The sequence below is a fragment of the Dermochelys coriacea genome, chromosome 10 (assembly GCF_009764565.3).
Source record: "Dermochelys coriacea isolate rDerCor1 chromosome 10, rDerCor1.pri.v4, whole genome shotgun sequence".
NCBI classification, from domain to species: domain Eukaryota; kingdom Metazoa; phylum Chordata; order Testudines; family Dermochelyidae; genus Dermochelys; species Dermochelys coriacea.
In genome coordinates this window covers 31,255,687-31,282,899 of record NC_050077.1, presented here as the reverse complement: position 1 = coordinate 31,282,899, position 27,213 = coordinate 31,255,687, and the positions used below count along the sequence as shown (strand labels likewise).

The window sequence follows — 27,213 nt, the reverse complement described above, 5'->3', positions numbered from 1 at the left end:
TCTCCTCTTCCGTTACTTCTACTTGATGCGTCCCCAACTTATAACTAAAATTCTTGTTATTAATCCCTAAATGCATAACCTTACACTTCTCACTATTAAATTTCATCCTATTCCTATTAGTCCAGTTTACAAGGTCATCCAGATCCTCCTGTATAATATCCTGATCCTTCTCCGAATTGGCAATACCTCCCAGCTTTGTATCATCTGCAAACTTTATTAGCACACTCCCACTTTTTGTTCCAGGGTCAGTAACAAAAAGATTAAATAAGATTGGTCCCAAAACCGATCCCTGAGGAACTCCACTGGTAACCTCCCTCCAACCTGACAGTTCGCCTTTCAGTAGGACCCGTTGCAGTCTCCCCTTTAACCAATTCCTTATCCACCTTTTGATGTTCATATTGATCCCCATCTTCTCCAATTTAACTAATAATTCCCCATGTGGCACGGTATCAAATGCCTTACTGAAATCTAGGTAAATTAGATCCACTGCATTTCCTTTATCTAAAAAATCTGTTACTTTTTCAAAAAAGGAGATTAGGTTGGTTTGGCACGATCTACCTTTTGTAAAACCATGTTGTATTTTGTCCCATTTACCATTGACTTCAATGTCCTTAACTAATTTCTCCTTCAAAATTTTTTCCAGGACCTTGCATACTACAGATGTCAAACTAACTGGCCTGTAGTTAACTGGATCACTTTTTTTTCCTTTCTTAAAAATAGGAACTATATTAGCAATTCTCCAATCATTCGGTACTATTCCTGAGTTTACAGATTCATTAAAAATTCTTGCTAATGGGCTTGCAATTTCAGGTGCCAATTCCTTTAATATTCTTGGATGAAGATTATCTGGGCCCCCCGATTTAGTCCCATTAAGCTGTTTCAGTTTCGCTTCTACCTCTGATATGGTAATATCTACCTCTATATCCTCCTTCCCATTTGTCATGCTACCATTATCCCCAAGATCCTCTTTAGCCTTATTAAAGATTGAGGCAAAGTATTTGTTTAGATATTGGGCCATGCCTAGATTATCTTTAACCTCCACTCCATCCTCAGTGTTTAGCGGCCCCACTTCTTCCTTCTTAGTTTTCTTCTTATTTATATGGCTATAGAACCTTTTACTATTGGTTTTAATTCCCTTTGCAAGGTCCAACTCTACTCGACTTTTAGCCTGTCTCACTTTATCCCTACATGTTCTGACCTCAATTAGGTAGCTTTCCTTGCTAATCCCTCCCATCTTCCACTCCCTGTATCCTTTCTGCTTCTTCTTAATCACCTCTCTAAGATGCTTGCTCATCCAGCTTTGTCTACAACTCATTCCTATGAATTTTTTCCCCTTTCTTGGGATACAGGCTTCCGATAGCTTCTGCAGTTTTGATTTAAAGTAATCCCAGGCCTCCTCTACCTTTAGATCCATAAGTTCTTCAGTCCAATCCACTTCCCTAACTAATTGCCTTAATTTTTGAAAGTCAGCCTTTTTGAAATTAAAAACCCTAGTTGCAGATTTATTTTTGTTAATCCTTCCATTTAGTTTGAACTGAATTAGCTCATGATCACTTGAGCCAAGATTGTCCCCTACAACCATTTCTTCTATGAGGTCCTCGCTACTCACCAAAATTAAATCTAAAATGGCATCCCCTCTAGTCGATTCAGCAACTACTTGATGAAGGAATCCATCAACTATCGCATCTAGGAAAATCTGAGCCCTATTATTATTACTAGCACTGGTCCTCCAGTCTATATCTGGGAAGTTAAAGTCTCCCATGATCATGCAGTTTCCATTAGTATTTACTTTATTAAAGACATTAAAAAGGGCTCTATCCATATCCAAATTAGATCCCGGAGGTCTATAGCACACCCCAAGCACTATCGTAGGAGAGGTTTACTAGTTTTCTTCCCCAATGTAATTTTTGCCCAGATGGACTCTGTCTTATCCATTGCATCGCTTATTTCTTTACACTCTATCTCATCATTGATATACAATGCTACTCCACCCCCTTTACCTTTGTTTCTGTCTTTCCTAAACAGCACATACCCTTCAATACCTGTAGTCCAGTCATGACTACTATTCCACCATGTTTCTGTTATCCCTATAATATCTGGTTTCACTTCCTGCACCAGTAGCTCTAGTTCCTCCATTTTGTTACCTAGACTCCTCGCATTGGTGTACAAACATCTTAATTTTTACTGTTTGGACTCACTCACCTTTTGTACCCTATTAGGCACAGTCATTCTACTGCTAGTATAACCTATTAGACTAGTATCCACACCGCCCTCGCTCCTTATATACATTCTCCTACCCACGGCTGTATCCTTTCTTACTTCATCTTCTTCCCTCTCAATGCTAAAATCTGGCGTGGAGATTTTCTGGACATCTCCCATCCATCTCCCCCCAATTCCTAGTTTAAAGCTCTCTATCAGTTGTGCCAGCCTCGATCCTAGAAGTCTATTTCCTTCCCTACTCAGATGAAGTCCATCCCGAGAGAACTGACCTCTGTCTGTGAATGCCTCCCAGTGGCCATACATCCCAAAGCCCTCCTTATAGCACCACTGCCTAAGCCATCTGTTGACAGTCATAATCTTGTCACACCTTTGTTGCCCTTCTCTAGGAACAGGAAGGATCCCGCTAAAGATCACCTGAGCCTCAATTTCCTTAAGTGTCTTTCCCAGCCTAGCATAGTCTCCCTTAATACTTTCCAGCGAGAATCTAGCGGTATCATTTGTTCCCACATGAAGGATAATTAGGGGATTCTTTCCCGCTCTCTTTAGGATCCTTTTCAACCTCAGGTCTACATCCCGTATCTTAGCACCCGGAAGACAGCACACCCTTCTATTCTCAGGATCAGCTCTAGTTACAGGCCTGTCTATTCTTCTCAATAAAGAGTCCCTGATCACATAGACCTGCCTTTTCCTGGTGACAGTGCTATTCTCCAGTCTCTCCCCTGTTCCCTCTGGCTGCAAGTTCTTTCCATTCCTATTTTCCCTTACAATCTTCAACCCATCCTGTATCCTCCCGGGGCTCATATTTGGTGTAGTCTCCCTTGACTCTTCCCCTTTTCCTATAGGACTAGCCTCTCTTCTCTTCTTCCTTACCCTTCCACCTTCAACAAGTACCTGCTGAGCCCCTTCTTCATTTTCCAAATCTGCAAACCTGTTCCTAAGCTCTATTTCTCCTTCACTAGCCCGTCTTTTTCTCTGCCTGGTTCTTTGAGTCACATGTTTCCACTGACCACTTTCCTCACCCAGTCTCTCCTCAAAATTCCCCAGTCCTGCTTCCATCTGTGAGTCTGAGCTTTTCCCTTCAGATACCTCATATCTTTGCTCCATCATCTGCTCAAACCCCTTCCTAAACTCAACCAGACTTTCCACCTGCATCTCCAAACCTCGGATCTTTTCCTCCATCAGCTCTATCAGACGACATTTCATGCAGAAAAAACTCTTACCGGTTCCCCCCTCCAGGATTATGTACATACCACAGCTTCCACATCCAGTCATCCTCAATGTGTCTTTCACTACAGGAGTCACTCCCACAGCTGCCTCTGTATCTGTCATCTCCTTCCCACCTAAATCCTGTTAATCTGGGAAACACAAGCCACACCAAAAAGACCACACACACACACCCCCCCCCCCAGCAAAAGCAAACCCCAAACAAGCACCACAATCCAAGCTCCCCTTCCAAACTCCCACTCAAATGCAAACTCCCCTGTTTAGAGCTCTGTTTGCTAGCTCCTGTGCCACTGCAACTGTCTGTGCTGCTGCCTGACTGGCTGGCTACCTTTATAGGGCCCCTAGTCAGAAGCCCCACCCCCTAGGCAGGGCTCAGCTGCTCTCTCAGCACAAAACCCCTACACACACACACACACACAAATACTAAAAATACAAAACCAAGTACAACTACCTTCTCCTCCAACAGAACTCCCACTCAAACTCCCCTGTTTAGAGCTCTGTTTGCTAGCTCCTGTGCCGCTGCAGCTGTCTGATAGGGATCCCAGTTCAACGTCATTTGATGCCTGGGGATCCCCCCTGAAACCAGTTCCTTTCTGTTGCCTTGGACTGCTAAGCTAAGAGAGACTAACCATTGGCTGAATCACACACCTCAGTGAGTTTGATGAATCTGAGCTCACCCTTGATGGGTTTGAACCCACCCTTCAGTTACCGTAACTAAGGATAAATTAATCACAGACTCCTACCTAAAACAAAAGGAGTGGTTGGAGATTGGCTACAATTTGTGAGTCATGGGTGGCTGTTTATTTTGGGGGGTATGTAATCAAAGTGAAAAGAGTGAAATGCCTGCAACCTGCATGGAAACTTTTTTCAAACACTGCAATAGAGACTCAAACTAAATGTATACCCCAACTTTTAAAGAGGACCAAAAAAATGCCACCATGGCAAAACAACAGAGTAAAAGAGGCTGTTAGAGGCAAAAAGGCATCCTTTGAAAATAGGATTTGACTTCCAACTCAGGAAAATAGAATGGAGCACAAACTCTGGTACTTCAAGTGTAGAAGTATAATTAAACAGGCCAAAAAATAATTTGAAGAGCAACTAGCAAAAGACACAAAAACTAACAGCAAAAAATTATTTAAGTACATTGTTTGGCAAGCTTCCTGCTTCAAAATGAGCCACTGGGTGATCAAGGTGCTAAGGAGCACTCAAGGAAGACAAGCCCATTGCAGAGAAGCTAATTCTTTGCATCAGTCTTCAGTACTGAGGCTGTGAGGGAGATTTCCACACCTGAGTCATTCTTTTTGGGTGACTAATCTAAGGAACTGTCCCAGATTGAGGCATCAGTAGAAGAGGTTTTGGAACAAATAGATAAATTTAAACAGTAATATGTCATCAGAGCCAGATGGTATTTGCCCAAGAGTTTTGAAGGAACTCAAATATGAAATTGCAGAACTACTGACTGTAGTACATAACCTATTCTTTAAATCAGCCTCTGTACCAGATGATGGGAGGATAGGTAATGGAGGTTTTTAAAAGAGGCTCCAGAGGCAATCCTGGTAATTACAGTCCAGGAACCTAAGTTCAGTAACGGGAAAATTGAAACTATAGTAAAGAACAGAATAATCACCCACATGTGCAGTGGGTTGAGCCCCCCTTTAGGGAAAGCTAGCTCCCAGCTTCACCCCTTCCACCCATGGCCCCCCAAGACCCTCTGCCCCTGCCCCATGGCCGGAGCCACAATTCCCTCCTCCCCCCACCTGGAGAAGTCCCAAGCGGCCCTCCCTCAGCCAGAGGAGCCCCAGGCTGGCCAGAGGACTGAGCGCGCGCCCTGCCCTCGGCTGGAGTCGCAGGTAGGGTTGCCAACCCTCCCAGATTGGCCAGGAGTTTCCCAGAATAAGAATCCATTCCCGATAGCTACTGAAACCAATCCATGAAATTTTAATAGGCCGCTAAAAGTCCAGTTGGTGGCATAGCGGGGCTAAGGCAGGCTCCCTACCTGCCCTGGCTCTGAATGGCTCCTGGAAGCAGTCAGTATGTTCCTGCAGCCCCTAGGCACGGGGGCGGCCAGGGGGTCTCCATGTGCTGCTCCTGCCCCGAGTGTTGACTCCACAGCTCCCATTGACTAGGAACCACAGCCAATGGGAGCTGCAGGGGCAGTGCCTGCAGGCAGGGGCAGTGCACAGAGCCGCTTGGCTGCCCTTGAGCCTAGGAGCCGGACATGCTGGTTGCTTCCGGGAGCCGCCTGAGGTAAGTGCTGCCTAGTCAGAGCCTGCAACGTCACCCCCTCCTGCACCCCAACTTCCTGCCACAGCCCTGAGCCCCTCCTGTACCAAAACTCCCTCCCAGAGTCCATACCTTGCACCCCAAACCCCTGCCCGAGGCTCAGCCTGGAGCCTCCTCCCACACTCTAAACTTCTCAGTCGCAGCCCAGAGCCCACACCCCAACCTGCTGCCTCAGCCCAGTGAAAGTAAGTGTGGGGGGGAGAGCGAGCAATGGGGGAGTGGGATGGAATAAACAGGGGATGGGGCCTCGGAGAAGGGGCAGGGCAGGGATGTGTCTTAGAGAAGGCATCGGGAGAGGCAGGGCAAGGGTGTCCAGGTTTGTGCAATTAGACAGGTGGTAACCCTAGACCCAGGCCAGCCAAAGCCCCAAACTCCCCTCCACCTGCCCAGAGGTGCCCCAAGCCCCTCCACCTGCCCAAAGCAGCCCCAGGCCAGCCACAGCCATGCCGGCCTCCCCTCCTCTCCTCAGACCTCAAGATGTTGTGGGGAAAAGCCTCTCACTCTCCTCTGAAGAAGCTTTTGATATGCCCCATGCAGGTTCCGGGGCGGCTGGGCAGCGGTATTTACTACTCAACTTCCTGGGTTCATGAGTTCAGGGGTTGGACCCTACTCCCTTAATCTGGGCTGGGGTCTTGGGGGCCTTGCCTTTCTGGGAGGACCTGAGGCCTTCTCTCTGCCCCCAGGCTCTGGGAAAGTCCTGCCTCTTTGGGTGGGAAACGGATTGGGTATATTTCATGCATATCACATCTCTAAAGCCTCGAGGAGGAGGATGGGAATACCCACTGATATGAATGTTTCAGGTCACACATCTCAGAGCTACGGTTCCAGGCTGTATTCATTTCCATAGGGTATTCAGGTGAGAACACTGCACTGAGACGAATGAGCCACTTCCCACCTTTCAAAGCCTCCTCTCCTGCAGAAAGTTGTGTAGAAGAGCTCTTTCCTGCCATCGTCCCTCTATCCTTCTTGGTTAAAGGATGATGTTTCTAAAATACGCACATGCTTGCATGGATTGTGTTGAAATCAGCTATGCCTTGTGATAGTGCAGAGTAGGGTTCGTGACCCACATTTGGGGTCATTTGAGCCAAGGGTTCTGGAGATATAAACCCTGAAAAAATAGCAGTTTTCAAAAAGTTTCTAGGTGGGTGTTTTTTGCACAAAGCTGCAGCTCAAACTATGGCTGTGATGCAGGACAAAATAGTCTGTCGGTCAGTTTTAAACCAAGGTAGTGCATGGCACCCACTAAGGTGTGGTTTTGTTGGTTTTTTTTTTTTTGGGTGTGGGGGGGGAGACCCAAATTGTGAATGGTATTTAAGAACATGTTCCCTTCTTCGCTTGCATAGATGTGCAGTCTGGAAGGATGGCACTGTGCATGCACAAATAAAGAAAAAAATCATGCAAGGGTTTCTGTGCAGCCACTTTATGGTTGCCTGGGTAGTTTGTGGGAATGTGCCAAAGCCAGTGCCTCTGGTGAACACCTTACCCCTAATGTTTCTAGTGTGAACTTTTGGTACAACTGAGTAAAAAACTCATATTGCTTGCTACAAGTTGTCTCTTATAATATAGCATGCTTTTGTTTTATGGGGATGCTTGCTGTGAACACAGCAGAGTTGTCAGCCGATAGAGAATCTGGGGAGGGGACAGAGACATGGAGAGGGGTTGTGGCTGCAGAGCAGGCGGCCAATGAGGATTGGTGATAAGCAAGCCTTGGATTTGTTGTTTGGAAAAAAAATTGTTTACTAGCCCCTGGGTTGGGGCTGGAGGCAAGTGGCTACTTCCTGATCTTGGGGCAGATTAATGAGAGGGTTCCAAAGACACATAGCATGGAGCTTTGGAATTGACAGCGCAGGCATCTTTACCACTGACCGGGGTGGCTCTACCAATTTTGCCGCCCCAAGCAGTCGCCACCGAATTGCCACCGCACCCGAAAGAGCAGCAGAGCTGCCGCCCAAAAGCCGCCATGGCAGAAAGAGTGTCGGAGCTGCTGCCGCAGGACACAGACTGCCGCCCCGTCCTGAATGCCGCCCCAAGCACCTGCTTGGAAAGCTGGTGCCTGGAGCCGGCCCTTCCACTAGGGAAAAGAAATATGCGCACTGCCAGGTTTGCTTAAAGGGTGGATTCCAGAAGATGGAATTTTCTCTTTGCAATCACAGTAGCAACAAGGAAGTTAATGTTGTAATTCTCCCTCTTCACAGTGAAACAGCTATGAAATTCCCTTGTCGTACTGCCTAGCACAAACTGGAGTGCTGCTGAGTTTATTGTGGCCATTGGTGAGAGAGAGAGGACGGCTTGCTGTCCTGCATTCATATCTTCTTGGTTTTCATTTGCATGGCCCCACATGTACAGGCTGTGTGAGAGGGAATCACACACAGGGTCAGATGCCATGTTTCAAGAACATGTGGCCATCCTCACCCTTCTGAGATACTCCATCAAATTCTGTCCTAGTGCAAGAGTCACAGTTTAGGGTTCCAGCGAGTTCAGGAATCAGAGAGCTGGCAAGGAAGCAAAGCACATTAGGGATATACCAAGAACCCCAGCTGCAGCATTCACGTGCTGTCATCAGACCCTCACTTTCACTCTGTGTCCAGAATGCATGGTTGGGAACAAAATGGTTCTGTCTACACTGCAGCTGGGAGCATGCCTCCCAGCCTGAGCAGACAGACTCATGCTAGCTCTGCTCAAGCTAGCACACTAAAAATACCAGTGTGGCCATTGCAGCATAGGAATTGGCATGGCTTAGCTGCCTGAGTGCAAGCCTGGCTGACCCCTTGGGTCCAAGCACAGGTGGCTAGCCCATGCCACAGCTTGTGCTGCAACGTCCACGCTGTTATTTTTAGCATGCCAGCACAAACAGTGCTAGTGTGCATCAATCTACCTGGGCTGGGATGCACACTCCCAGCTGCAGCGCAGATAAAGCATAACACAGTTTAGTCTGCTGGAATCTGCAGCCAGCCAGAGACAATAGATCTGAGACGCGTGAACTTCCCCATTCATGTTCATGGAGTTGTTCCTGAGCTGTCCTTCGGTAACACCAAGTTTTCTTCACCCATTGTGGCTCCTAGAATGCTTCTCGTTCTTAATTCTCCTAATGCATCAGCTAGATCCCTTTCCTTTTTCCTGCACTCTCTAGTCCTGTTTTTTAACATGAACATTAAAAAGGGATTTTCAAAAACACACCTTCTCATTTTCTATTTGGTGATTAGGAGGGTGATGCTGAGAGAGGAGGTTCATAGATGACATAATCAGGGCAGTCTTGGTGGTGTAGGAAGATTAACAAGCATGCCATCACTTTGGATTTAGTGCCAGATATTTTCAGTTCTAGGGGGCTGTAGGCAGCACTACTGTGCTGACCTTTTCCCAAAGCTCTAATGAAACTGGGCGAGTGCACATGGCTGAGAGGAGCCCGGCAGCCCTGTGTTTTCAACCTTTCGAAGTTTCAGAATCTCACTTCGTTGGATGTCCCAGGCGGACTGAGGAATGGAACGGTGCCTTACCTGACAGCACAGTGAAGACAGCGGCAAAGGCATTTAGCTTGAGCCCATCTATCACATTACTCGAATGAAAGAGCTCTAGGCACATGAGGCTGAACCCAACGACTAACAGCGTGATGTACAACACTTCAGATATGACCGAAAGCCACAGGACACCTGCAACACAGAAGAGAAACAACCAGAGGCTGCTTTTAGTTACCTCTGACACAGTCCAACGTTGACAAAAGCACAGAGATAAGGGCAGGAATATGTAGCGCAGTCTTGTGCCGTTTAAATGGGGCAGAGAAAACGCTTGAGGGAAAGTACATGTGGCAGTAAAGGGGGATGGCCTTGTCTGTGAAGGCTTTGGCTTGAGATGCAGCTGCTCTGGGCTCAATTCTCAGCTGAGCTCTGCTAATGACTCTGTGTGATCCTTGGCAAGTCATTTAATCCCTGTGTCTGAGTTCTCTAGCTGTAAAATAGACATGACTTCATAATAACCTCCACCAGAGGTGCGCGCGAATAAAGCGTTGATGTTTGGGAAGTGCCAGGGACCGGATGTGAAAATGGACAAATGCCTCGAGGGTAAGTGCTGAGCTGTCCTGAGACAGAACGATTTAGTTAGGTGAGGTCAGAGAAGCTCTAGGGCTCATGCTCTCCTAAGAATATGAATGGCAGAAGCAGCAGGCACTGACTCTGCAGAGAAAGAGTTGGTAGGGCGCTAGAACTGTGCAGTTAGTGCCAAACCTGGTTGAGTCAGACAGCTGTGCAATTGCCTTGTCCCACTACATAGCACAAATGAGTTCATTGTGGCGATGGGTGAGAGAGAGAGAACGGCTTGCTGTCCTGCACTGTGGTATCTTCTTGGTTTTCATTTGCATGGCCCCTCGGGGATGGGATGTGTGAGATGGAGTCTCGGCTCAAAGGCCACTATTCAAATTCCCATTCCTCCCAACATCTCCAACATCTGAGTGGTGCTTATGTCATTTTTTTCCACCTGAAGATCCCTTCTGCATATTTCTTTGGAAAGGACGGCCATTCTCCAATCAGCTCCAGTATGAAGCAGAAACACTGGAAAACGACCGTTCTTGGATGGATGGATTTAAAAGAAACACCCTTTATATCTTTTCTGGAGCACCATTGCAGGATGGTGGGGGTGTTCACTATGCCAACATTAGTGGCACAGTATCGGGCAACTCCAGAGAGACTTGCACTGACTCAGTGCTGTGTTGGCAACTTGATTCAAGCATCAGTTGACTGTCAGGTCTTTCTACTGCATGGATCCATGAGAGCAAAATGCACTGGCACCAGCCATCAGACACTAGCTTAATTTCCTAGTGCAGTGGAATTAATGAGAGATAGTGTGAACATCATATCTTGAAGGTGACATTGGAGATGCAGAGGCAGTAGTGCTTAAAAAGTGCATTAAAATGTTAGGTGACATGAGTCTGAATTGAGAAGCTAGCAGGTAAGACTAACTTTCAATGGGATAAATTAATTTGGATTCCTAATAATGTTCTGTATACACTGGTATCAGGATTTTAACTATGGCAATTTCCCATGAACCCACTTCAAGAAAGAACTGCTGCATGAACTACCTCAGTTGAAGAGAAAACATGCTGTAAGTGACCCTTCACCTATCAGCACTGACAATGGAAGGATCATTGATGTTCTCCTAGTATGACTGACCCCCAAGTCCCCGCCTTCATGCTGCCTCTTCCCCCGAGGCCCTGCTCCTGTGCTGCCTCTTCCCCCACCATGACCCCACCCCCCACTAGCTCCTCTCCTCTCTGGTAAAAAGTGGGAGGGCCATGGCCCCCTGCCTCCCCTTGTTCTGGTGCCCTGCTGGCAAAAAGAACATAAGTGCAGCAAAACCTACTGGTACCAAAGTCTTTGGTAGGTATAAAAGGCCAAAGGTTGGGAAAACCAATGAGAAAGCACTGGTAAGGATTAAAAATGGAGTGAATACCACGGTACTCTGTCTGTGTCCTGGCCATTTTTGCCTTTAATATGTTCTTTCCCAATTTCTAGGCAACGCTGCATTTAGAAAAGTCCATTCTAAGAAGCAGGTGGATGGGTACCAACTGCAGTAAGGCAACCTCTCTGGGTGCGGTTATGCAGTTGTGGGGAGGCGAGGAAGACTATGTGCAGGGCACCTTTTCTAGCCCCCTCCCCATTTGGAATGAGCAGAGCAGGTCCTAAAAAGGGCAGCTCAGTCACAGTTGCAGAGTTGCAGTCCTGCCTCTGTCCAAATGCAAAAACGACCATCTAACAGCTGCCACCTGGGTGCTGGTCCTGTCATCATGGCCCTGTGCCTGTCGCCACTCATCAATTGCCACAAGACTTGGACATATGTGCATGAATTCTTCTAATATGGAGACACAGTTGCACGCAAGTGCCCACATGGTGCTTGACAGGATGAAGCTCTTAATCCAATGGCAAAGGAACCAAGAAGATTGGAGAACGCCATCCTGCTGCAGCCTTCGTCCACCTCCACAGCCGTTGAGAGAAATCACTGCTGCTGAGGACTTTGGGGTGGGGTGTGGTGGATTGCTGTTCGTCTGGATCCTCACCTTTGACTTTGCTTCCTTGGGTGACCCTACAGGGAGTGCAAGACTCCCAACGGCATCGCTCTTGGGATCATGGGAACACTCAAGCTGCTCCACCATGTCAAGGTTATGATCCACTGGGGCAGGTTAGGATAACATATGTATACTGAATTATGATACTGAAATATAAAGATGAAGAATTGCTAAATGGTAATAATCAGGGCTTTGTTATTTTAATAGTTTATAATTATGGATAGTGAATTTGTTTGAATGAGGTATTGCTTATGCCACGGCCTTGGCTTGGGTGGTGTTTTGACAATTTTTTTCTTACATGGACTGGCTTAGATAATGCTTACTGCTGACAGTGATGTTTTGTTGTTATGCTGCAAATTTTAGATAAAAGAAAAGTTAACTTTACATTTGTGTATTTCTTATACTAGTTAAAAGTCCCTTTACTGAGAAAGAACAAGAAGACATGAAAACATAAGGACATGCAAATAGTGAAAACAGCATAAGCTGTGTAAATTGAAGCTTGTGCATGCACATTGTATGGGCTACATAAGAGAGTGTTTAATGCTGATTGAAGAAAAATTAAAGACTTTGTAATATGGAAATTTATAAGAAACCAAGTAAAGGGGCAGGGGGCCCAAATTGGAGAAATACCATATCAGAAACTGAAGGAATGAGACTGAAGGACCAGACCAGAAATCAGAGGCTGCGACAATCATCATGAAGTATAGAAGAGCTTCCCAGAACCCCAGTGCTGAGTAACTTGGGCCCCTACCTCTTCCATCTTTTGTTTATTGTCTGGCATAAATACATGTTCAGAAAATGGCAATAATTCTATCTGAAAATGTTATAAATAAAATGAAAATTGAGTAAGCCTAAATTGAGTTGACTTGTGACTCAGTTTCCCACCTTACATTCCCAACACTTATAGTGATAGTTTCAAGGAGTTCCATTTATTTAGCTTAACAAAGAAAAGGTTAAGGGACTTCATTGTAAGGACTTTGTTACAGTCTCTAAGCTACATGGGGAACAAATATTTGATAATGGGTTCTTCAATCTAGCAGAGAAAGGTGTAACCTTACTCAATGGCTGGAAGTTGAAACTAAACAAATTCAGATGTAATAAGATGTAAATTTTTACGTGAGACTAATTAGCCACTGGGACAACTTACCAAGGGCCATCGTGGATTCTCCATCACTGACAATTTTAAATCAAGATTGGCTGGCTGGTTTTTTAAAAGATCTGCTCTAGGCATTATTTTGGGGCAGTTCTCTGACAGGATATCAGACTAGATGACCACAATAGTCCCTTCTGGCCTTGGAACTGATGGATCTATGACTCTAGGTGTATATGAGCAGAGGAATCACACCCTACCTCATAGTGTAGATGTAGCTTATAAGGCATGTTTTCAATTTCTTAATCATTCTTGTGGCTCTTCTCTGAACCTCTCCAATTAATCAACATTCTTGCTGAATTGTGGATGCCAGAACTGAACCAAGTATTCCAGTAGTGGTCACAGTAGTGCCAAATACAGAAGTAATATAACCTACCTACATTCATGGATCCAATTAGCCCTTTTCACTATAGCATCACACTGGTAGCTCTTGTTCTGCTGATTACCCACCATGACCCCCTCCCCCCCAAGTCTTTTTCAAAGTCACTGCTTCCCAGGATAGTCCCCCATTCTTTTTTCTTAGATGTCTAACTTTATTTTTGGCCATATTAAAATGCATAGTGTTTGCTTGCACCAATCTTACCAAGCAATCCAGATTGCTCTGTATCAGTGACTTGTCTTCTTCATTATTTACCACTCCCCCAATCTTTGGGTCTTCTCTTCTGCAAATGTTATCAGTGATGATCTTAGGTTTTCTTCCAGGTCACTGATAAAAATACTAAATATCTTATCTGGGCTTGCTAGTCCTTGTGACTCTGGACTTGCCAGCCATCATTGTCCTGCTTCTTCATGTTTGCCCACTACTGTTTAGTCTTTGGTATCTCCTCTGAGCTCACCAGCTCCCTGCACCCTCAGGCTCATCCAATGTATTTTCTGTTGCCTGGATAGACAATGGGGAAGGAAAGAAATCGTCACGCTATTTGGAGTGGCTCATGACCATGAATGCCTGCCTCAGGGCAGACTGTCAGAAAACAGGGCAGATACTCCAGACTGGTGGTGTGTTTGATAATTAAATTTCACCAAATATGAACTCCTGGATCACTATAACATTCTTACCATGGAGTCACAGACAATCCCCTTGGACTCTCCAGTCATCTTGTCATCTGGACAAACTGCACTTCATAATAAAAGGTCACTTGCACCAAAAATCACTACATCAGTTTGCTCCCAGTCCCAAGAGACAGTCACATATCTCAGATCAATTGGTACTCCAGATCTTATACCAAAGGCAGCATTGGCAGCCAATTCTATAGTAAACTAACTAAAGGTTTATTAGCTAAGAAAAGGAAATGAGAGTTATTGAGGAGCTAAAGCAGGTAAAATATATGAACAGGTGAGTCACAATCTATAATTGTAAATGGTAGCAGAGATGTAGTAATCAGCCAGTTTCCCAAAAGTCTCTCAGGGCTACCAGAATAACTCTGGAGATCTCCATATTCTTGTTCAGTTGTTCTGCCCTCTTACAATCCAAACAGTCCAGAGATAAAGGATCTTCCCCTGAATCCATACTTGTAGTTTCTTCTCACAGAAGACAAGCTCACAGTGTCACTACCCATGTGGGCTTTTCCTTTGATGACAGAGAGAGACGAACGCATTTTGAATCTTTGACCTCTGATCATCACACAGAATGACCACTTGCTTTAAAATTATCACTTTTCTGTTGAAGTTCTTCATTTGCATTTCACATGACTTCTTTCTCATTTGACTGCTCATTTGATGGGTTATTTAGTTGTGGGGTATACACAATGTAAATATTTGCTACCCCATTATAATGGGATGCAGATACATGAGAACAATGCAAGTAACATCCCGTTTGTTTTCATGAAGTTTAAACACCAAAAACTCTTATACATTTACTAATTACTTTGATGTACACTAATGCACAAATGAATTGACCAGGAGCTTCAGCATGAGCTGGCACCTGGTCTGCCAGCGTCCCAGCTTATCTGGTTTTGACAGTCCTTCAGTATGGGTGGGGGTAGAAGGGGAATGATTTGCATGCCTGGGTTCACAATTTCAGAGCAAACATTCTCAAAGATATAAAGTTAAATGAACCTATTTTCTTATAGCATGGAATACTGACATTAAAAGTGAGATTAATGCATGCAGCAATTTGCAAGCATTTCATAGAGTCGAAATACATTCTTATAAGATTAATACCTATTTTGAGCAAAATTAACATACAGTGAACTGGTCTGGTCTCTAGCTATGAGTTTGTCAGTTCTTAGCTAATGCCTGCAGCCTGGGCAATAGCTGGCATCTGGCCTGCCAGCGTCACAGTAACTATACAAGTGTATTGAGTTTGAGGAGGAGGTATTGGGATGCTTTGTGTCTCCTTTGTGAGAATGCATTAAACCCCATTCAGGGTTAAAATAAGGGCATGATGGCCAAGTGAGCACTCCTGCTTTCTCGTTCAATTTCACCATTCTGATAGTTTTATTACTATATTTTTGCTTATATGTTTTAGGCTCCCAGATTGGAATTGTGTGCCACAAATACTTGGCGTGATCAATAAGAAATGGTGAAAGAAATCAACATTGAGCATGCTGTTGTGGCTGGCACAGTTTTCCAGCTCTGCACTCCCAGCACTGAGCATTCAGCCCATCTGTTGGGTGGTGTAATCTGATTATGTCAGACCATCTGCCGGATTACTTTGTGCTTCTGTGTAGAAAGCTGGGATGAGAGAAATAGATCAAGAAGCTGTGAGAGACTTCCTCACAAATTCTTCATGCTGCCTGGGGTGCTGGCAGACCAGGTGCTGGCTCATGTCAAAGTCCCCATGTCTAAACTGGACACTAATAAACACATTCCTGGAATTAATTTGCCTCACCTGTGTGTTAGTATTAGTATTAGAATGTGTTTAGTGTTTCGACTTTATTGAATACATGTGAGTTGCTGCATGCATTAATCTAATAACATCTGTATCCCATCTTGTAAAGTAATATTTGAGGGTTGTATTGTAAGCCTCTGTGACTGTGTAAATCACCAGGCAGGGGCTAGCCATTAACTAGTGTAAAGCGTTGATTTCCAACAGAAGGCGTTATATCCTGTCCAACAGGCAAGGTCCATCAACACCAGGTGGACTATTGTGGAACATTATATAGGACAAAATAGGTTTTGCTGTTTTGCTCTCTCCCCCTCCCAACTTCCGCCCCATGTGAAGCTCCCATCAGCTGAGTTTGCAGTTCAGATCACGTGGCAGGAGCAGGTTAAAAACCCCAAGCAAAAAGAACCAGGGCTCTCTCTGCTGCTTGGACTCCAGTTGGCAAGGTTTTTCTAAGCATTGACAAGAGATCCCCAGCTGCTTAGCTTGGGTTAGCCCTAAAGGACAGCTAGAGTTTACAGATTATAGAAGCTTCTCTTTCCTTTTGACTGTAACTCATGTGTGTACTTATGTTTACCTGCATTAATGTTGTAAATAATTTCCTTTCCTATGATTTATTATTATAGGATTGACTACAGGAGTTGTCTTTGGTGTGAGATCTGAGGTGCAATTGACCTGGAGTAAGTGACTGGTCCTTTGGGACAGGAAATAACCTGAATATGGCTGCAGTGCTTGGTGTAAGGGACCATCTATCACATAGGTAGGCTCACCTGGTTGGCAAGACAGATTGGACTACCCAAGAGGACTCTGTGTGACTCCAGGTATAGTGCCTGAAGGTTTACATTTGATAGTTGGTTGGTGAAATCTAAATAGAAGTCACAGCCAATGTGGGGTTTGTGCTGTTGTTCTGAAAGGTCTGCCCTGTGCTTGGTACCCATGTGTCTGAATCACTGCAAGGCAGTGTTACTCTGCCAAAACCCAGCAGAGACACCTACAATGCTGAAATGTTGTTAGACGCTCAGCAGAAGGGATAGAAAGAAAGGATCATCCAGCCAGAGTGGCTGTGGCTACCAGACTCTGGATACATCTACACGCTGAGCTGGAGGTGTACATTCCAGCTCAAGGGAACATACTCTCACTAGCTCTGGTCAAGCTAGTACACTAAAAATAGAGCAGAGCCCTAGGGACACAAGCAGTGGGACGGGCTAGCTACTCCTAGTCTGTGTTTACCATTTTGGATAGGTACCTACGTGAGATGGCTTGGTGCTTGCACCACCACTGCTGCATCAGAGCTAGCATGAGTATGTGTCCTGGAGATGAAACTCCCACCTTCAGCTCAAAGTGTAGATGTCCCCTCTGGGACTGCATGTGGTGAGTTTAATGCCCAGGCACAGTTTGGATCATGGAAAGAAGGCTGGTTGTTTTGGTTTCATTTGGCTTTAATCTTGGACTTATTTCTTTATTTTCTTGGGATGAGGGGAGCTCTGTGCCAAAGGAACTAAGAGTGTGGGCTGGAGTCAGAAGGGAGGGTTTCCATTGTCCATTGCGGTACAGTTGACTCCTTGCTATTTAACCAAACAAGAGGAAGGTTGGTTTTATGATTATGCCATTGGATGGGGATCAGGAGTCAATTCTGTGTGTGACTTTGGGCAAATCACTTGATACCCCTGTGCCTTTTTGTAAAGTAGAGGTAATAATACTTCCCTACTTTTCAGCATTAGGAGAGAAACTAATTAATGTTTGTGTGGCACCTAGATATGATGGTGATTAATGCAATGGAAAACCTATACAGTAATATCTAAAATAAGAATAGTCCACATACTTTTGTATGGAAAATGGATTAAATCTCTTATCCAAAACAAAAGAGTTTCCCTACTCTATCCCAAAACACGTCGGAGTTAATACAAGCCATAAGTGACATACAACATGAGCTGCCAGTGTGATGCTGCGGCCAAGAGCTAATACGAGCCTGGGATGCATCAACAGGGGACTCTCTAGTAGGAGCAAAAAGGTTATTTTATCTCTATATATTTGGCACTGGTGTGAGAGTTGCCAGAACAGTGTATCCAATTTTGGTGTCCGCAATTCAAGAAGGATGTTAATAAAATGGAGGTGGTTCAGAGAAGAGCCATGAAAATGGTTAAAGGATTAGAAAACAGTGGGAGACTGAAGGCATTCAATCTATTTATTTTAACAAAGAGGAGGTTAAAGAGGTGACTTTATTATCTACATGGGGGGACAGATATTTAAAATAGGCTCTTCAATCTAGCAGAGAAAGGTAACACTATCCAATGGCTGGAAGTTGAAGCTTGGCAAATTCAGACAGGAAATAAAGGCGCAAATTTTTAACAGTGAGAGTAATTAACAATTGAAAGAACTTACTTAGGGTTATGGTGGATTCTCCATCACTGACAATTTTTAAATCAAGAATGGATGTTTTTCTAAAAAATCTGCTCTAGGAATTATTATGGGGTAGTTCATGACCTGTGTCACAATGGTGCCTTCTGGTACTGAAATCTATGGCTCAATGAATATATATATCCTATTATTCACAAAAAGCTATGCTAAAAGGTTGTAAAGTTCATCACTCAGCCATCCAGCAATATCAGATATAAAGTGTTCTGTAAAACCTGAATTCTGCCCCTTGTGCTATACATTGTAACCAATCAATTCGTAACATCTCATAGGAAGTCTGTGGTGGAGTCAGGAATGGAATCCAGCTCTCTTGGGTCCTCATGGAGTGCTGTGTCCAAAAGAGAACAGGGAACATTTTCTGAAGTTCCTAAGTCACTTTGGAGCCTAACTCCCAGGGATTTTCACTGGATTTAGGCTACTAGGTGTCCTAGACACTTTTGAACACTTTACCCAATATCTATCTTCATGGACGGATCTTTGTTTTGAAGCTAATCCTCTATTTCCTACACAGGTAATACACAGGTAAACTAGTTACATTCATTCACATAAGGTAACTAGCTGGCATTTCATTATAACATAGATAGTTAAACTGAAGGCAAACTAGATAATATTATTAGTTTCCTGCAGTATCTTACATCTTTGATCTTAATGTTAACTGGACACAGCCACATATATAATTAAGGCAATTAAGACATGAAAGGGGATCAGCATCTACAAACTAATCTGGTTATGCTGTTAAACTTCTAACAAGATACAGGTAAACACAGACAATTACTCTTGAAATTATTCCTACAAATGAATGAGTTGATGATTGCTAGTCTAGTACATCTCTTAGAAATATACATACAAGTAGATTATCTTGATTAAAAATTGTAATGTCTCCTGTTAAATTGTTATGGGTCATACACAGGATGGCCTGGCTGTCAGTGTCACAGAATTGTATTCATGCAGTTAGTAATTGCATAATTGCACTGTCTCTTTAGGGATGTGTCCAGTGGTGAGCTGGAGCCGGTTCGCACCGGTTCGCTAGAATTGGTTATTAAATTTAGAAGCCCTTTTAGAACCGGCTGTCCTGCGAGGGAGACGTGGGTGCTCCGGGGCTGGGGCACCCACGGGGAAAATTTGATGGGTGCAGAGCACCCACCGGCAGCTCCCCGCCCCGCGACTGGCTCCAGCTCACCTCTGCTCCACCTCCACCTCCTCCCCTGAATGCGCCGCCCTGCTCTACTTTTCCGCCCCCCCCCCCACCCCGGCTTCCCATGAATCAGCTGTTCATGCGGGAAGCTGGGGAGGGCTGAGAAGCAGGTGGTGTTTTCGCGATCAGGCCCATGGAGGCAGAGCAGAGGTGAGATGGGGCAAGGGGGCGCGACGAGGGCTGCTCACGCCGCAGCAGGTAACCCGGGGGGGGGCATACAGGGGAACTGTTCAGCACCCACTAAATTTTCCCCGTGGGTACTCCAGCCCCGGAGCATCCACGGAGTCGGCGCCTAAGGCGCCACTTTTGATGTGATCGGTGGGAGGAGTGGCCGCTCCCCCTGCTCCCCCCCAGCTATGCTCCCCTGCCATTAGGAGCCAGGGGCACCTGCCGGATGCTTCCTGGGAGCTGCCCCAGGTAAGCACCGCCGGGACTCCCCACCTCGCCCCCCGGCAGGTCCCTCTGGCTCTTAGGGGTGGGTTGGGCACCCACTACGGTGGCCCACAAGACCCTTCTGCCCAGTTCTGGGGGCAGTCAGAGGAGGGAGTGGATGGGGCAGGGGTCCGGGGGGGCGTCAAGGAACGTGGGGGGTTGGATGGGGCAGGAGTCCCCGGGGGGTGTGGGTGGGGGTGGGCCACAACCCCCTCGTGGAATGAGGAGGAAACCAGTTGTTACAATTTTGGCAGCTCATCACTGGGTGTGTCTACATAGATTCATAGATACTAAGGTCAGAAGGAACCATTCTGATAATCTAGTCCAACCTCCTGCACAACGCAGGCCACAGAATCTCACCCACCCACGCCTATGAAAAACCTCACCTATGTCTGAGCTATTGAAGTCCTCAAATCATGGTTTAAAGACTTCAAGGAGCAGAGAATCCTCCCTCAAGTGACCCGTGCCCCATGCTACAGAGGAAGGCGAAAAACCTCCAGGGCCTCTTCCAATCTGCCCTGGAGGAAAATTCCTTCCCGACCCCAAATATGGCGATCAGCTAAACCCTGAGCATATGGGCAAGATTCATCAGCCAGATACTACAGAAAATTCTTTCCTGGGTAACTCAGATCCCATCCATCTAATATCCCATCTCGGGGATTAGGCCTATTTACCCTGAATATTTAAAGATCAATTAATTACCAAAATCACATTCTCCCATCATACCATCTCCTCCATAAACTTATCGAGTAGAATCTTAAAGCCAGATAGATCTTTTGCCCCCACTGCTTCCCTTGGAAGGCTATTCCAAAACTTCACTTCACTGTGAGTGTACACAGTTCCACGTGTTGTTGTGCAATAAACCCCCTACTGTCCACATCTGAATCCCTGAAGCACATTCCTGAAGGACAGTCTAGTGCACAAAAGCTAGCATGCATGAGGTGTGTGAGTGTGTACTCACCTTTGCTGTGGCATGGCCCCGTACCTGTTCTACAGTGCTCTGCTCCTGGCCCTGCACGTGGGGTCCTGGCCCCGCGCCTGTGTCCCTGCTCCTCCCAGCCCTGCAACCCCGTTATGGCCTTGGCCTCAGCCCCCTTACCTCTGTCTGGGTGCCCCCCTCCCGGAGACATGGCCCTGCTCCTGGCCCCAGCTCTGCGGGGTGTGGGAGGGTGCGGGCAGGGGTAAGGGGGCTGGGTTTCAGCACCCCCACTATTAAAAGTGTTCCAGCACCACTGGCACTTTCAGTTATCCCATGAATTGTACTGCTCAGTGCCCGCAATCATGGAGCATGTTCCAAGAGCTGCTGCCTGGTCTCTGGAGCCCACTCATGTGTTGATCAGTGTGTGAGCAGAGTACACCCTCCTCCATGACTTCCTCTTTACTGGCAGGAACTTTCTCCTGTCTCAGGAGATTTCACAGATTCTGGAGGAGGTGGCATGAACCAGACTTCATCCCAGTGATGGGAGTGCATGAAGCATGTCATGCTCAGGTACCAGAGGGTTAAGGACTGAAACAATCACTCTGGGAGGGCAGCACATGTCCTTGTAGATGAGCTGGATTGGATGCTCTCCAGAACTGCAAGCAGTGAGCCTGAATTCAGTCAGAACCCCCTCCTCAACCCCTCCAGCCTCTTCCTCTGACAGGATGCCCATGAGGGGCAGGGCAAGGCAGCAACAAGGACCATGGAAGAAGGCTCTGAGGAAGTCCCAGAAGACCTGGAGGAAGAGGAGCATGTTACTCTGCACCTCTACCTGGCAGACCTGGTAAGGAATTATTTAAGAGGGTCTCAAGCCGAGGCAGGAAAAGGAATCTCAGGCTGGCAAGTTATAATACACCCTCATGCTTCCTGGACATATCCCCTCTTGTGCCAGTAATAAATGCCTGGAAGCTGGCCCCGTCACCATATCCTACCCAGGCTTCACGCCAACATTGTCCCTGAGCAAGATACAGCAGTAGATCCATGATTTTATTGAAATCCCATGAACCACTGCAAAGCATTTAGCAAAAGCTATACCAGAGTATTAATGAGCAGGCACTCTTCCCTGTGCCCGTGCATTACTTGCCCAGCACAACAGTGACAGTTCCTTGGCTGCATGAAAGGAGGAGGTGGGGGGAAGAGAGGGAGAGAAGAAGGATGGCATTGGTTTTAAATGGCCTTAAGTGGGGAAAGAACAGTTATGGTTGTGACAAAAACCCAACATCATCCCTCCCCCAGACCCTCCATGCCCATCTTTCCTTCCCCTTATGAATGGGAGCTGCATGGAAAGGGGGAGGGGGACAGTTGGGCACTTGTGTGTGGGCCTACCTAGGTTCAGGAAGGGAAAAGGTTGTTCAAGGAAAGTCAGAGTGGTCCATTCTCCTTGGGACCATTGCAAATGTTATGTACCATTCCCAGTCCCTGGGCTCCATCACCGCCCTGAGCCACTCCGCAGATGCTGGAAGAAGCATCTGCTCTCCAGTTCCATAGACACAATGCTGTGTCCCTTAACTGTGGAGAGGTGACTGGTTTGCATTGTTAATCCAGAAGTTCAAGGGAGAAAATACACTTCCAGTGCATCTCTGTTTCCCTGTCCTTTTCAATGCTGTTGGTTGTACACAGGGGCCAGAGCTTCTGGCAATGCAGGTGGGGTTGATGGGCATTATTTGTGGTTCTCTGTTCCTCTTCCATAGGAAATCAATCTGCTATCTTAGAATACAGTTTCCTCTCAAATTGTGACCCAGTCCTGTAAGCATAATTCAGCAAATTTTTGGAGTAGCAGAAATTTGAGCTGGTTCTTCAAATGTGCTTGGTTCACCTTCATAGCTCCCCAAACCACTCCACCCAGCTGTATGTAGAGGAGTCACCATTAGCAAAAACATCTCTCTGGCACTGGTGGCTGGGTGCCCTCCTCAGTCCTGGATAGCCACGTCTCTTTTCCATGCCGATGCTTTCAAAACTGCTGTGTTCTCCAAGCGATGGCCAGCCTTTAAAGAACAAAACCCACACATTACCCCTGCGGGAACTGACCATACCCCAACAGGACCCTTGATGCACTGTATATATTCCAACATTTGAATATAAGTAATGCAGGTATATATTTATCTTCGGCTCCTTCCTCATGGGCTGCAAAAGTAGTCTGAAGAAAGGAGGCTGTAACAGCTGCACTCCTGCGCTGCTTAAAACTATCAATATCTAATGCTAGCCATCTGTTTGACTCGGCAGACCATTCTGATACCAACAGGGAACCCATTCCACTGGGAAGTCAGAAGCGGCACTGCAGAGACAGCAGACGAAGATGCCAAAGGACTCTGGAAGACCTGCTTGTTGACATACAGAGAAGGAGTAAAGAGCAGCTGGACTTTCTTAGGGCAAGGGAGGATCAGGCTTTTAGATAGGATGAGGCATTCCTATAAGTGGAGAGACAGCCCAGGCAATGGGAGCATGGCCACAGGGAATGGGAGCGTGCACTCATGCAGTGCCTAGTCCGACTGGTGGTAGAATGCTTTTGGGGCCCATCCACTGCTTTTGCTACTGCTCCTCTCCTGGAACAGGCAGCACTTCTCTTCTGCTCCTCCTCCCTTGGATGACCAGCTGCAGCTGAGGCAGTGAATTCCAACCCCCACCCACCAGGGAGTAGCATGCTGGACACCAGGCACAATATATTCTGCCGGCATCTGAAACCCCTCTCAGGGGAACTCCCCAGAGCATGGAGGAGGGAGACAATGGGCTCCATCCTATCCCTGTAGCCCAGCCTGGGATCAGCCCCCAACCCCCATACAGAGCGTCCCTGTTAGTCCCCCTGCACCATAAGCCACAGTTGTCCCCTTCTACCTGCCCTTTATCAGGGGGAGGGGAAGAGCAAGAAGACATTTCCACAGACATTAACGTTTGCCCATACCTCTAGGATTTTTTTTTGGTTCATTTGTTCCTGTTTAAAAAAAAAATTCGATGTGTATGTAAGTAAAAATTTCTATTCACTTCCCTTGTGTGCGCATCTTGGGTTCGGAGTATAATCAACATGATACTTCCCAGAGGCTGGGAAGGGGGTAGCAGAATTCACAGCTCATGAAAATTCATGCTACTCTGAAAACAGCTCATGATGGTGATTTATTAAAAATCTGGTACCACGGAACTGCAAACAATTTCATCTCTGCACCAAACCCTTCCAGCTCCCCTACTCATGAATTTGCTACCTTGACAACGAAGTAAGCTGTGAAATAACTGTTGCATCCAAAGCACCACAATGAAAACCAGAAGAGAATTTAATGGACACATCTTTATGTCTTTGTTAATAATTTGTGATAATAGTGACAGGAAACAAAAGTAAAATAATAGAAGATATGTGACACTGAGCGGTGCTTTTACGACTCGTGTGTAGACTTCAGTATTGATATAGCCTGGTAGACCGCTCCAATAGTTGACTTCCCAAATTGGCTTACAACAGACTGGTAGCTGACAGATGTTGCCATATTCCAAAGGGTGATAGCCACCTGCTTCTGTACTATGGGTTTCCAAAAGCGAGAGGCCAGGCCCTGGAGGGTTGGGGCAAGCACCTTGCACAAATCCAGGAATTTCTGCTTTCTCATTCAGAAATTCTTCATCCACCTCGGTGTCCAAGGCAACATGGACCCACCACACCATGCTGATTCTTCGGTGCCAGAAGCAGCAATCCACCTGCGAGCATACCATTGCAATCCCGGCATTGAAAACATCTGTTCAATGGGACCAAAGTGGATTTTCATTCTTCCTCTGGGTCAGCCATCTTCACCATCTGAAATCTTTCTGGACTGATTCTGTCCAGTAACCAGTACTGCACTGCATGAACATTTGTCCCACAAGCAGGAGCAGAACAACATCATCATAGACTTGCTCCATGTTTCCAACAGTTTGGCAGAAGGGAGAGATGACAGAAAGGTGCCATTGTCAAATGCATGAAGGTATAGTTCCAGCAATGTGAAGCAAGGCAGTTCCTAGAATGTCTCCTGTGATGCACAGAACTCTGGGATACTGCTCCTGAAACATTACCATGAACATTGCGTACCGAATAGATGCAGGGTGGATGAGGGCACTCAACAGTGCACAGCATATACTCATACCCAGAACAGCATCTGTGGCCACGTGGTGCGGTGGAGTTGGGTGCAGAACAGAGGTTAAAAGCAGCCCTGGAGAGGGCTGCGGCTGGGATAAAAGGAGTGAGAGCAGCTGAGGGAGTAGTTGACCATAGGTGCGGCCAGCTCAATCAGGGCCCGGCTGGCCCTGATAAGAGGGCTGGGGGGCTAGGAGCTGGAGGACTCTCACCCTAGCCCTGGAGTGGGAAAGGCTAGCTGCCTGGGAGCAAGGTACCTGAAGCAGAGCAGCACTGAGGAAGGGCAAAGGAAGCTGGGGAGCTCCAGCCTGGTAAACCCCCAGGCTGCAGGCCTTGTTGAAGGCCTACTAAAGGTACTGGGGCTGCAGGGGGCAGACCAGGGATGGGTAAGAGCAGCAGATCCTACCCCCTTGCCAATGATGAGTGGCCATTATAGACTGCAATCTGCCCCAGGGAAAGGAGGCTAGATGATGACTGGCAGTAGCCACTGAGACAAGGTGGGCTTAGAGGGTTGGGGGTTCCCCTGGGAGGGGAGACCCAGAGCATGGGGGCACTGCGGTGGGGCAGCACCCCGAGGTAAAGGGCATCGGGGTCCGGGAGGGACACGCCGGGGGCCTAAGGCAGGCGAGACACTGGACAGAAGAGGGCACTACGAGGCTGGAAAAGAGCTAATACCCAAATGACCAGCAGGAGGCACCGCACCGGTGAGTCTTTGGCCGTTACATGCAGGTACAGAGTACATGCTCTAGCAGTACATGGACAAGTAACTGTGTACACTTGAAAGTGCAGTCATAGCCTAAGAGAGGCACAGGAAGTGACTCTGGGTGAGGGTCCAGAAGACAGTGAGCTCTGGAGAGACTGTGAAGCCTCTATCTCATTTTAAATATCATACTTTTCCTTTTATTATTTTTGTCTTTTTCATTAGCTGCAAGATGCCCTAGCCGCCTTTTTATTTTCAGAGAGAGAGAGAGAGAGAGCAAAAAGCCCACATGGGGAAGATGCCGGAAAGAGAAGTGTCCCAGATGTTAACAGCTCTAAATATTGTCTCATAAAGATACTCAGGTTTCAGAGTAGCAGCCGTGTTAGTCTGTATTCGCAAAAAAGAAAAGTAGTACTTGTGGCACCTTAGAGACTAACAAATTTATCTGAGCATAAGCTTTCGTGAGCTACAGCTCACTTCATTGGATGCAACTCAGAGTGTCTTCTGAGTGTCAAAGATACTCAGAGTGTCTTCTGTGCCTAAAAGACTTGAGACTTCGAGATTGTCCTCTGTAATGATTGTCTAGTAAATAAGATTTATTAAACTTCTGCTTAGTAATGATGTTCTGTTAAAGTGTGTATTATAATAGCTGTGGCAGAGGAAGAAAGGGTCAGCCCCCTATATAAGAACTGACATCTAAGAAGGAAGCTGTATAACCAACTGTGAAGTTGTGGTTAAGATAAGAAGAATTTGGTTTCATCGTTAACCAGGTACAAATGATACATTTGATTTTGATTTTTGGTAAAATTAGCTAGTTAGGATTTATAATCAAATGGGCAGCCACCTTCTTGTGCCGCCTCTTAGAGTTTCTATAGCACTGATTATATTTTTAATACTAATTTGGTGATTTCATTCCAACCTAACATTGAGATTCACTTGTTTGATTTCTGGATTTGATTCTATTTTGATAATAATACTAAACTAAGAATAAAACTAATAATAGATTAGCTATGGAGATATGTTTCCTTGATTTTTATTTTAGTTCGTTTAAAAATCTTAAATTTATAAAATAGAAACTGATCCAGACAACTCCAACTTTGTCCTTTCCTGGGGGGTAGGGGGGGTGTGTGACCGCTGTTCCACCCCAGGCCCTGCCCTCACTCTACCTTTTCCCTTGACTGTCCCTCGGATGTCCGATGAAGTGAGCTGTAGCTCACAAAAGCTTAGGCTCATATAAATGTGTTGGTCTCTAAGGTGCCACAGGTACTCCTTTTCTTTTTTGCGAGTGCAGACTAACACGGCTGCTACTCTGAAACCTTATCTTCCAACAGTAGCCAGTACCAGAGGCTTCAGAGGGAATGAACAGAACAGGGCAGTTACCAAATGATCCATCCCTGTCATCTAATCCCAGCTTCTGGCAGTCAGACGTTTAGGGAGACCCAGAGCATGGGGCTGCATCCCTGATCATCTTGTCTAGTAGCCATGGATGGATCTGTCCTCCATTAATTTATCTAATTCCTTGTTGAACCCAGTTATATTTTTGTCCTTCACAACATCCCCGGCAAGACGTTCCACAGGTTCACTGTGCATTGTGTGAAGTGCTTCCTTATGTTTAAAACCTGCTGCCTATTCATTTCATTGGATGACTCCTG

The 27,213-nt window shown here is 46.1% G+C and overlaps 1 protein-coding gene across 4 annotated transcripts in view; it reads right to left on the bottom strand.

Annotated features, from left to right (window-relative positions):
* The window catches only part of GSG1L (GSG1 like), a 157,627-nt gene that overhangs the window by 88,986 nt on the left and 41,428 nt on the right, over positions 1-27,213 (bottom strand). For 3 of the 4 annotated variants that reach the window (XM_038420837.2, XM_038420838.2, XM_038420840.2), the window contains exon 3: positions 9,222-9,374. The exons of the other annotated variant lie outside the window; for it this stretch is intronic. In XM_038420837.2, the coding sequence (XP_038276765.1) occupies positions 9,222-9,374 (153 nt within the window). The remainder of the gene's footprint in view (positions 1-9,221; positions 9,375-27,213) is intronic. 4 annotated transcript variants of the gene reach the window in all.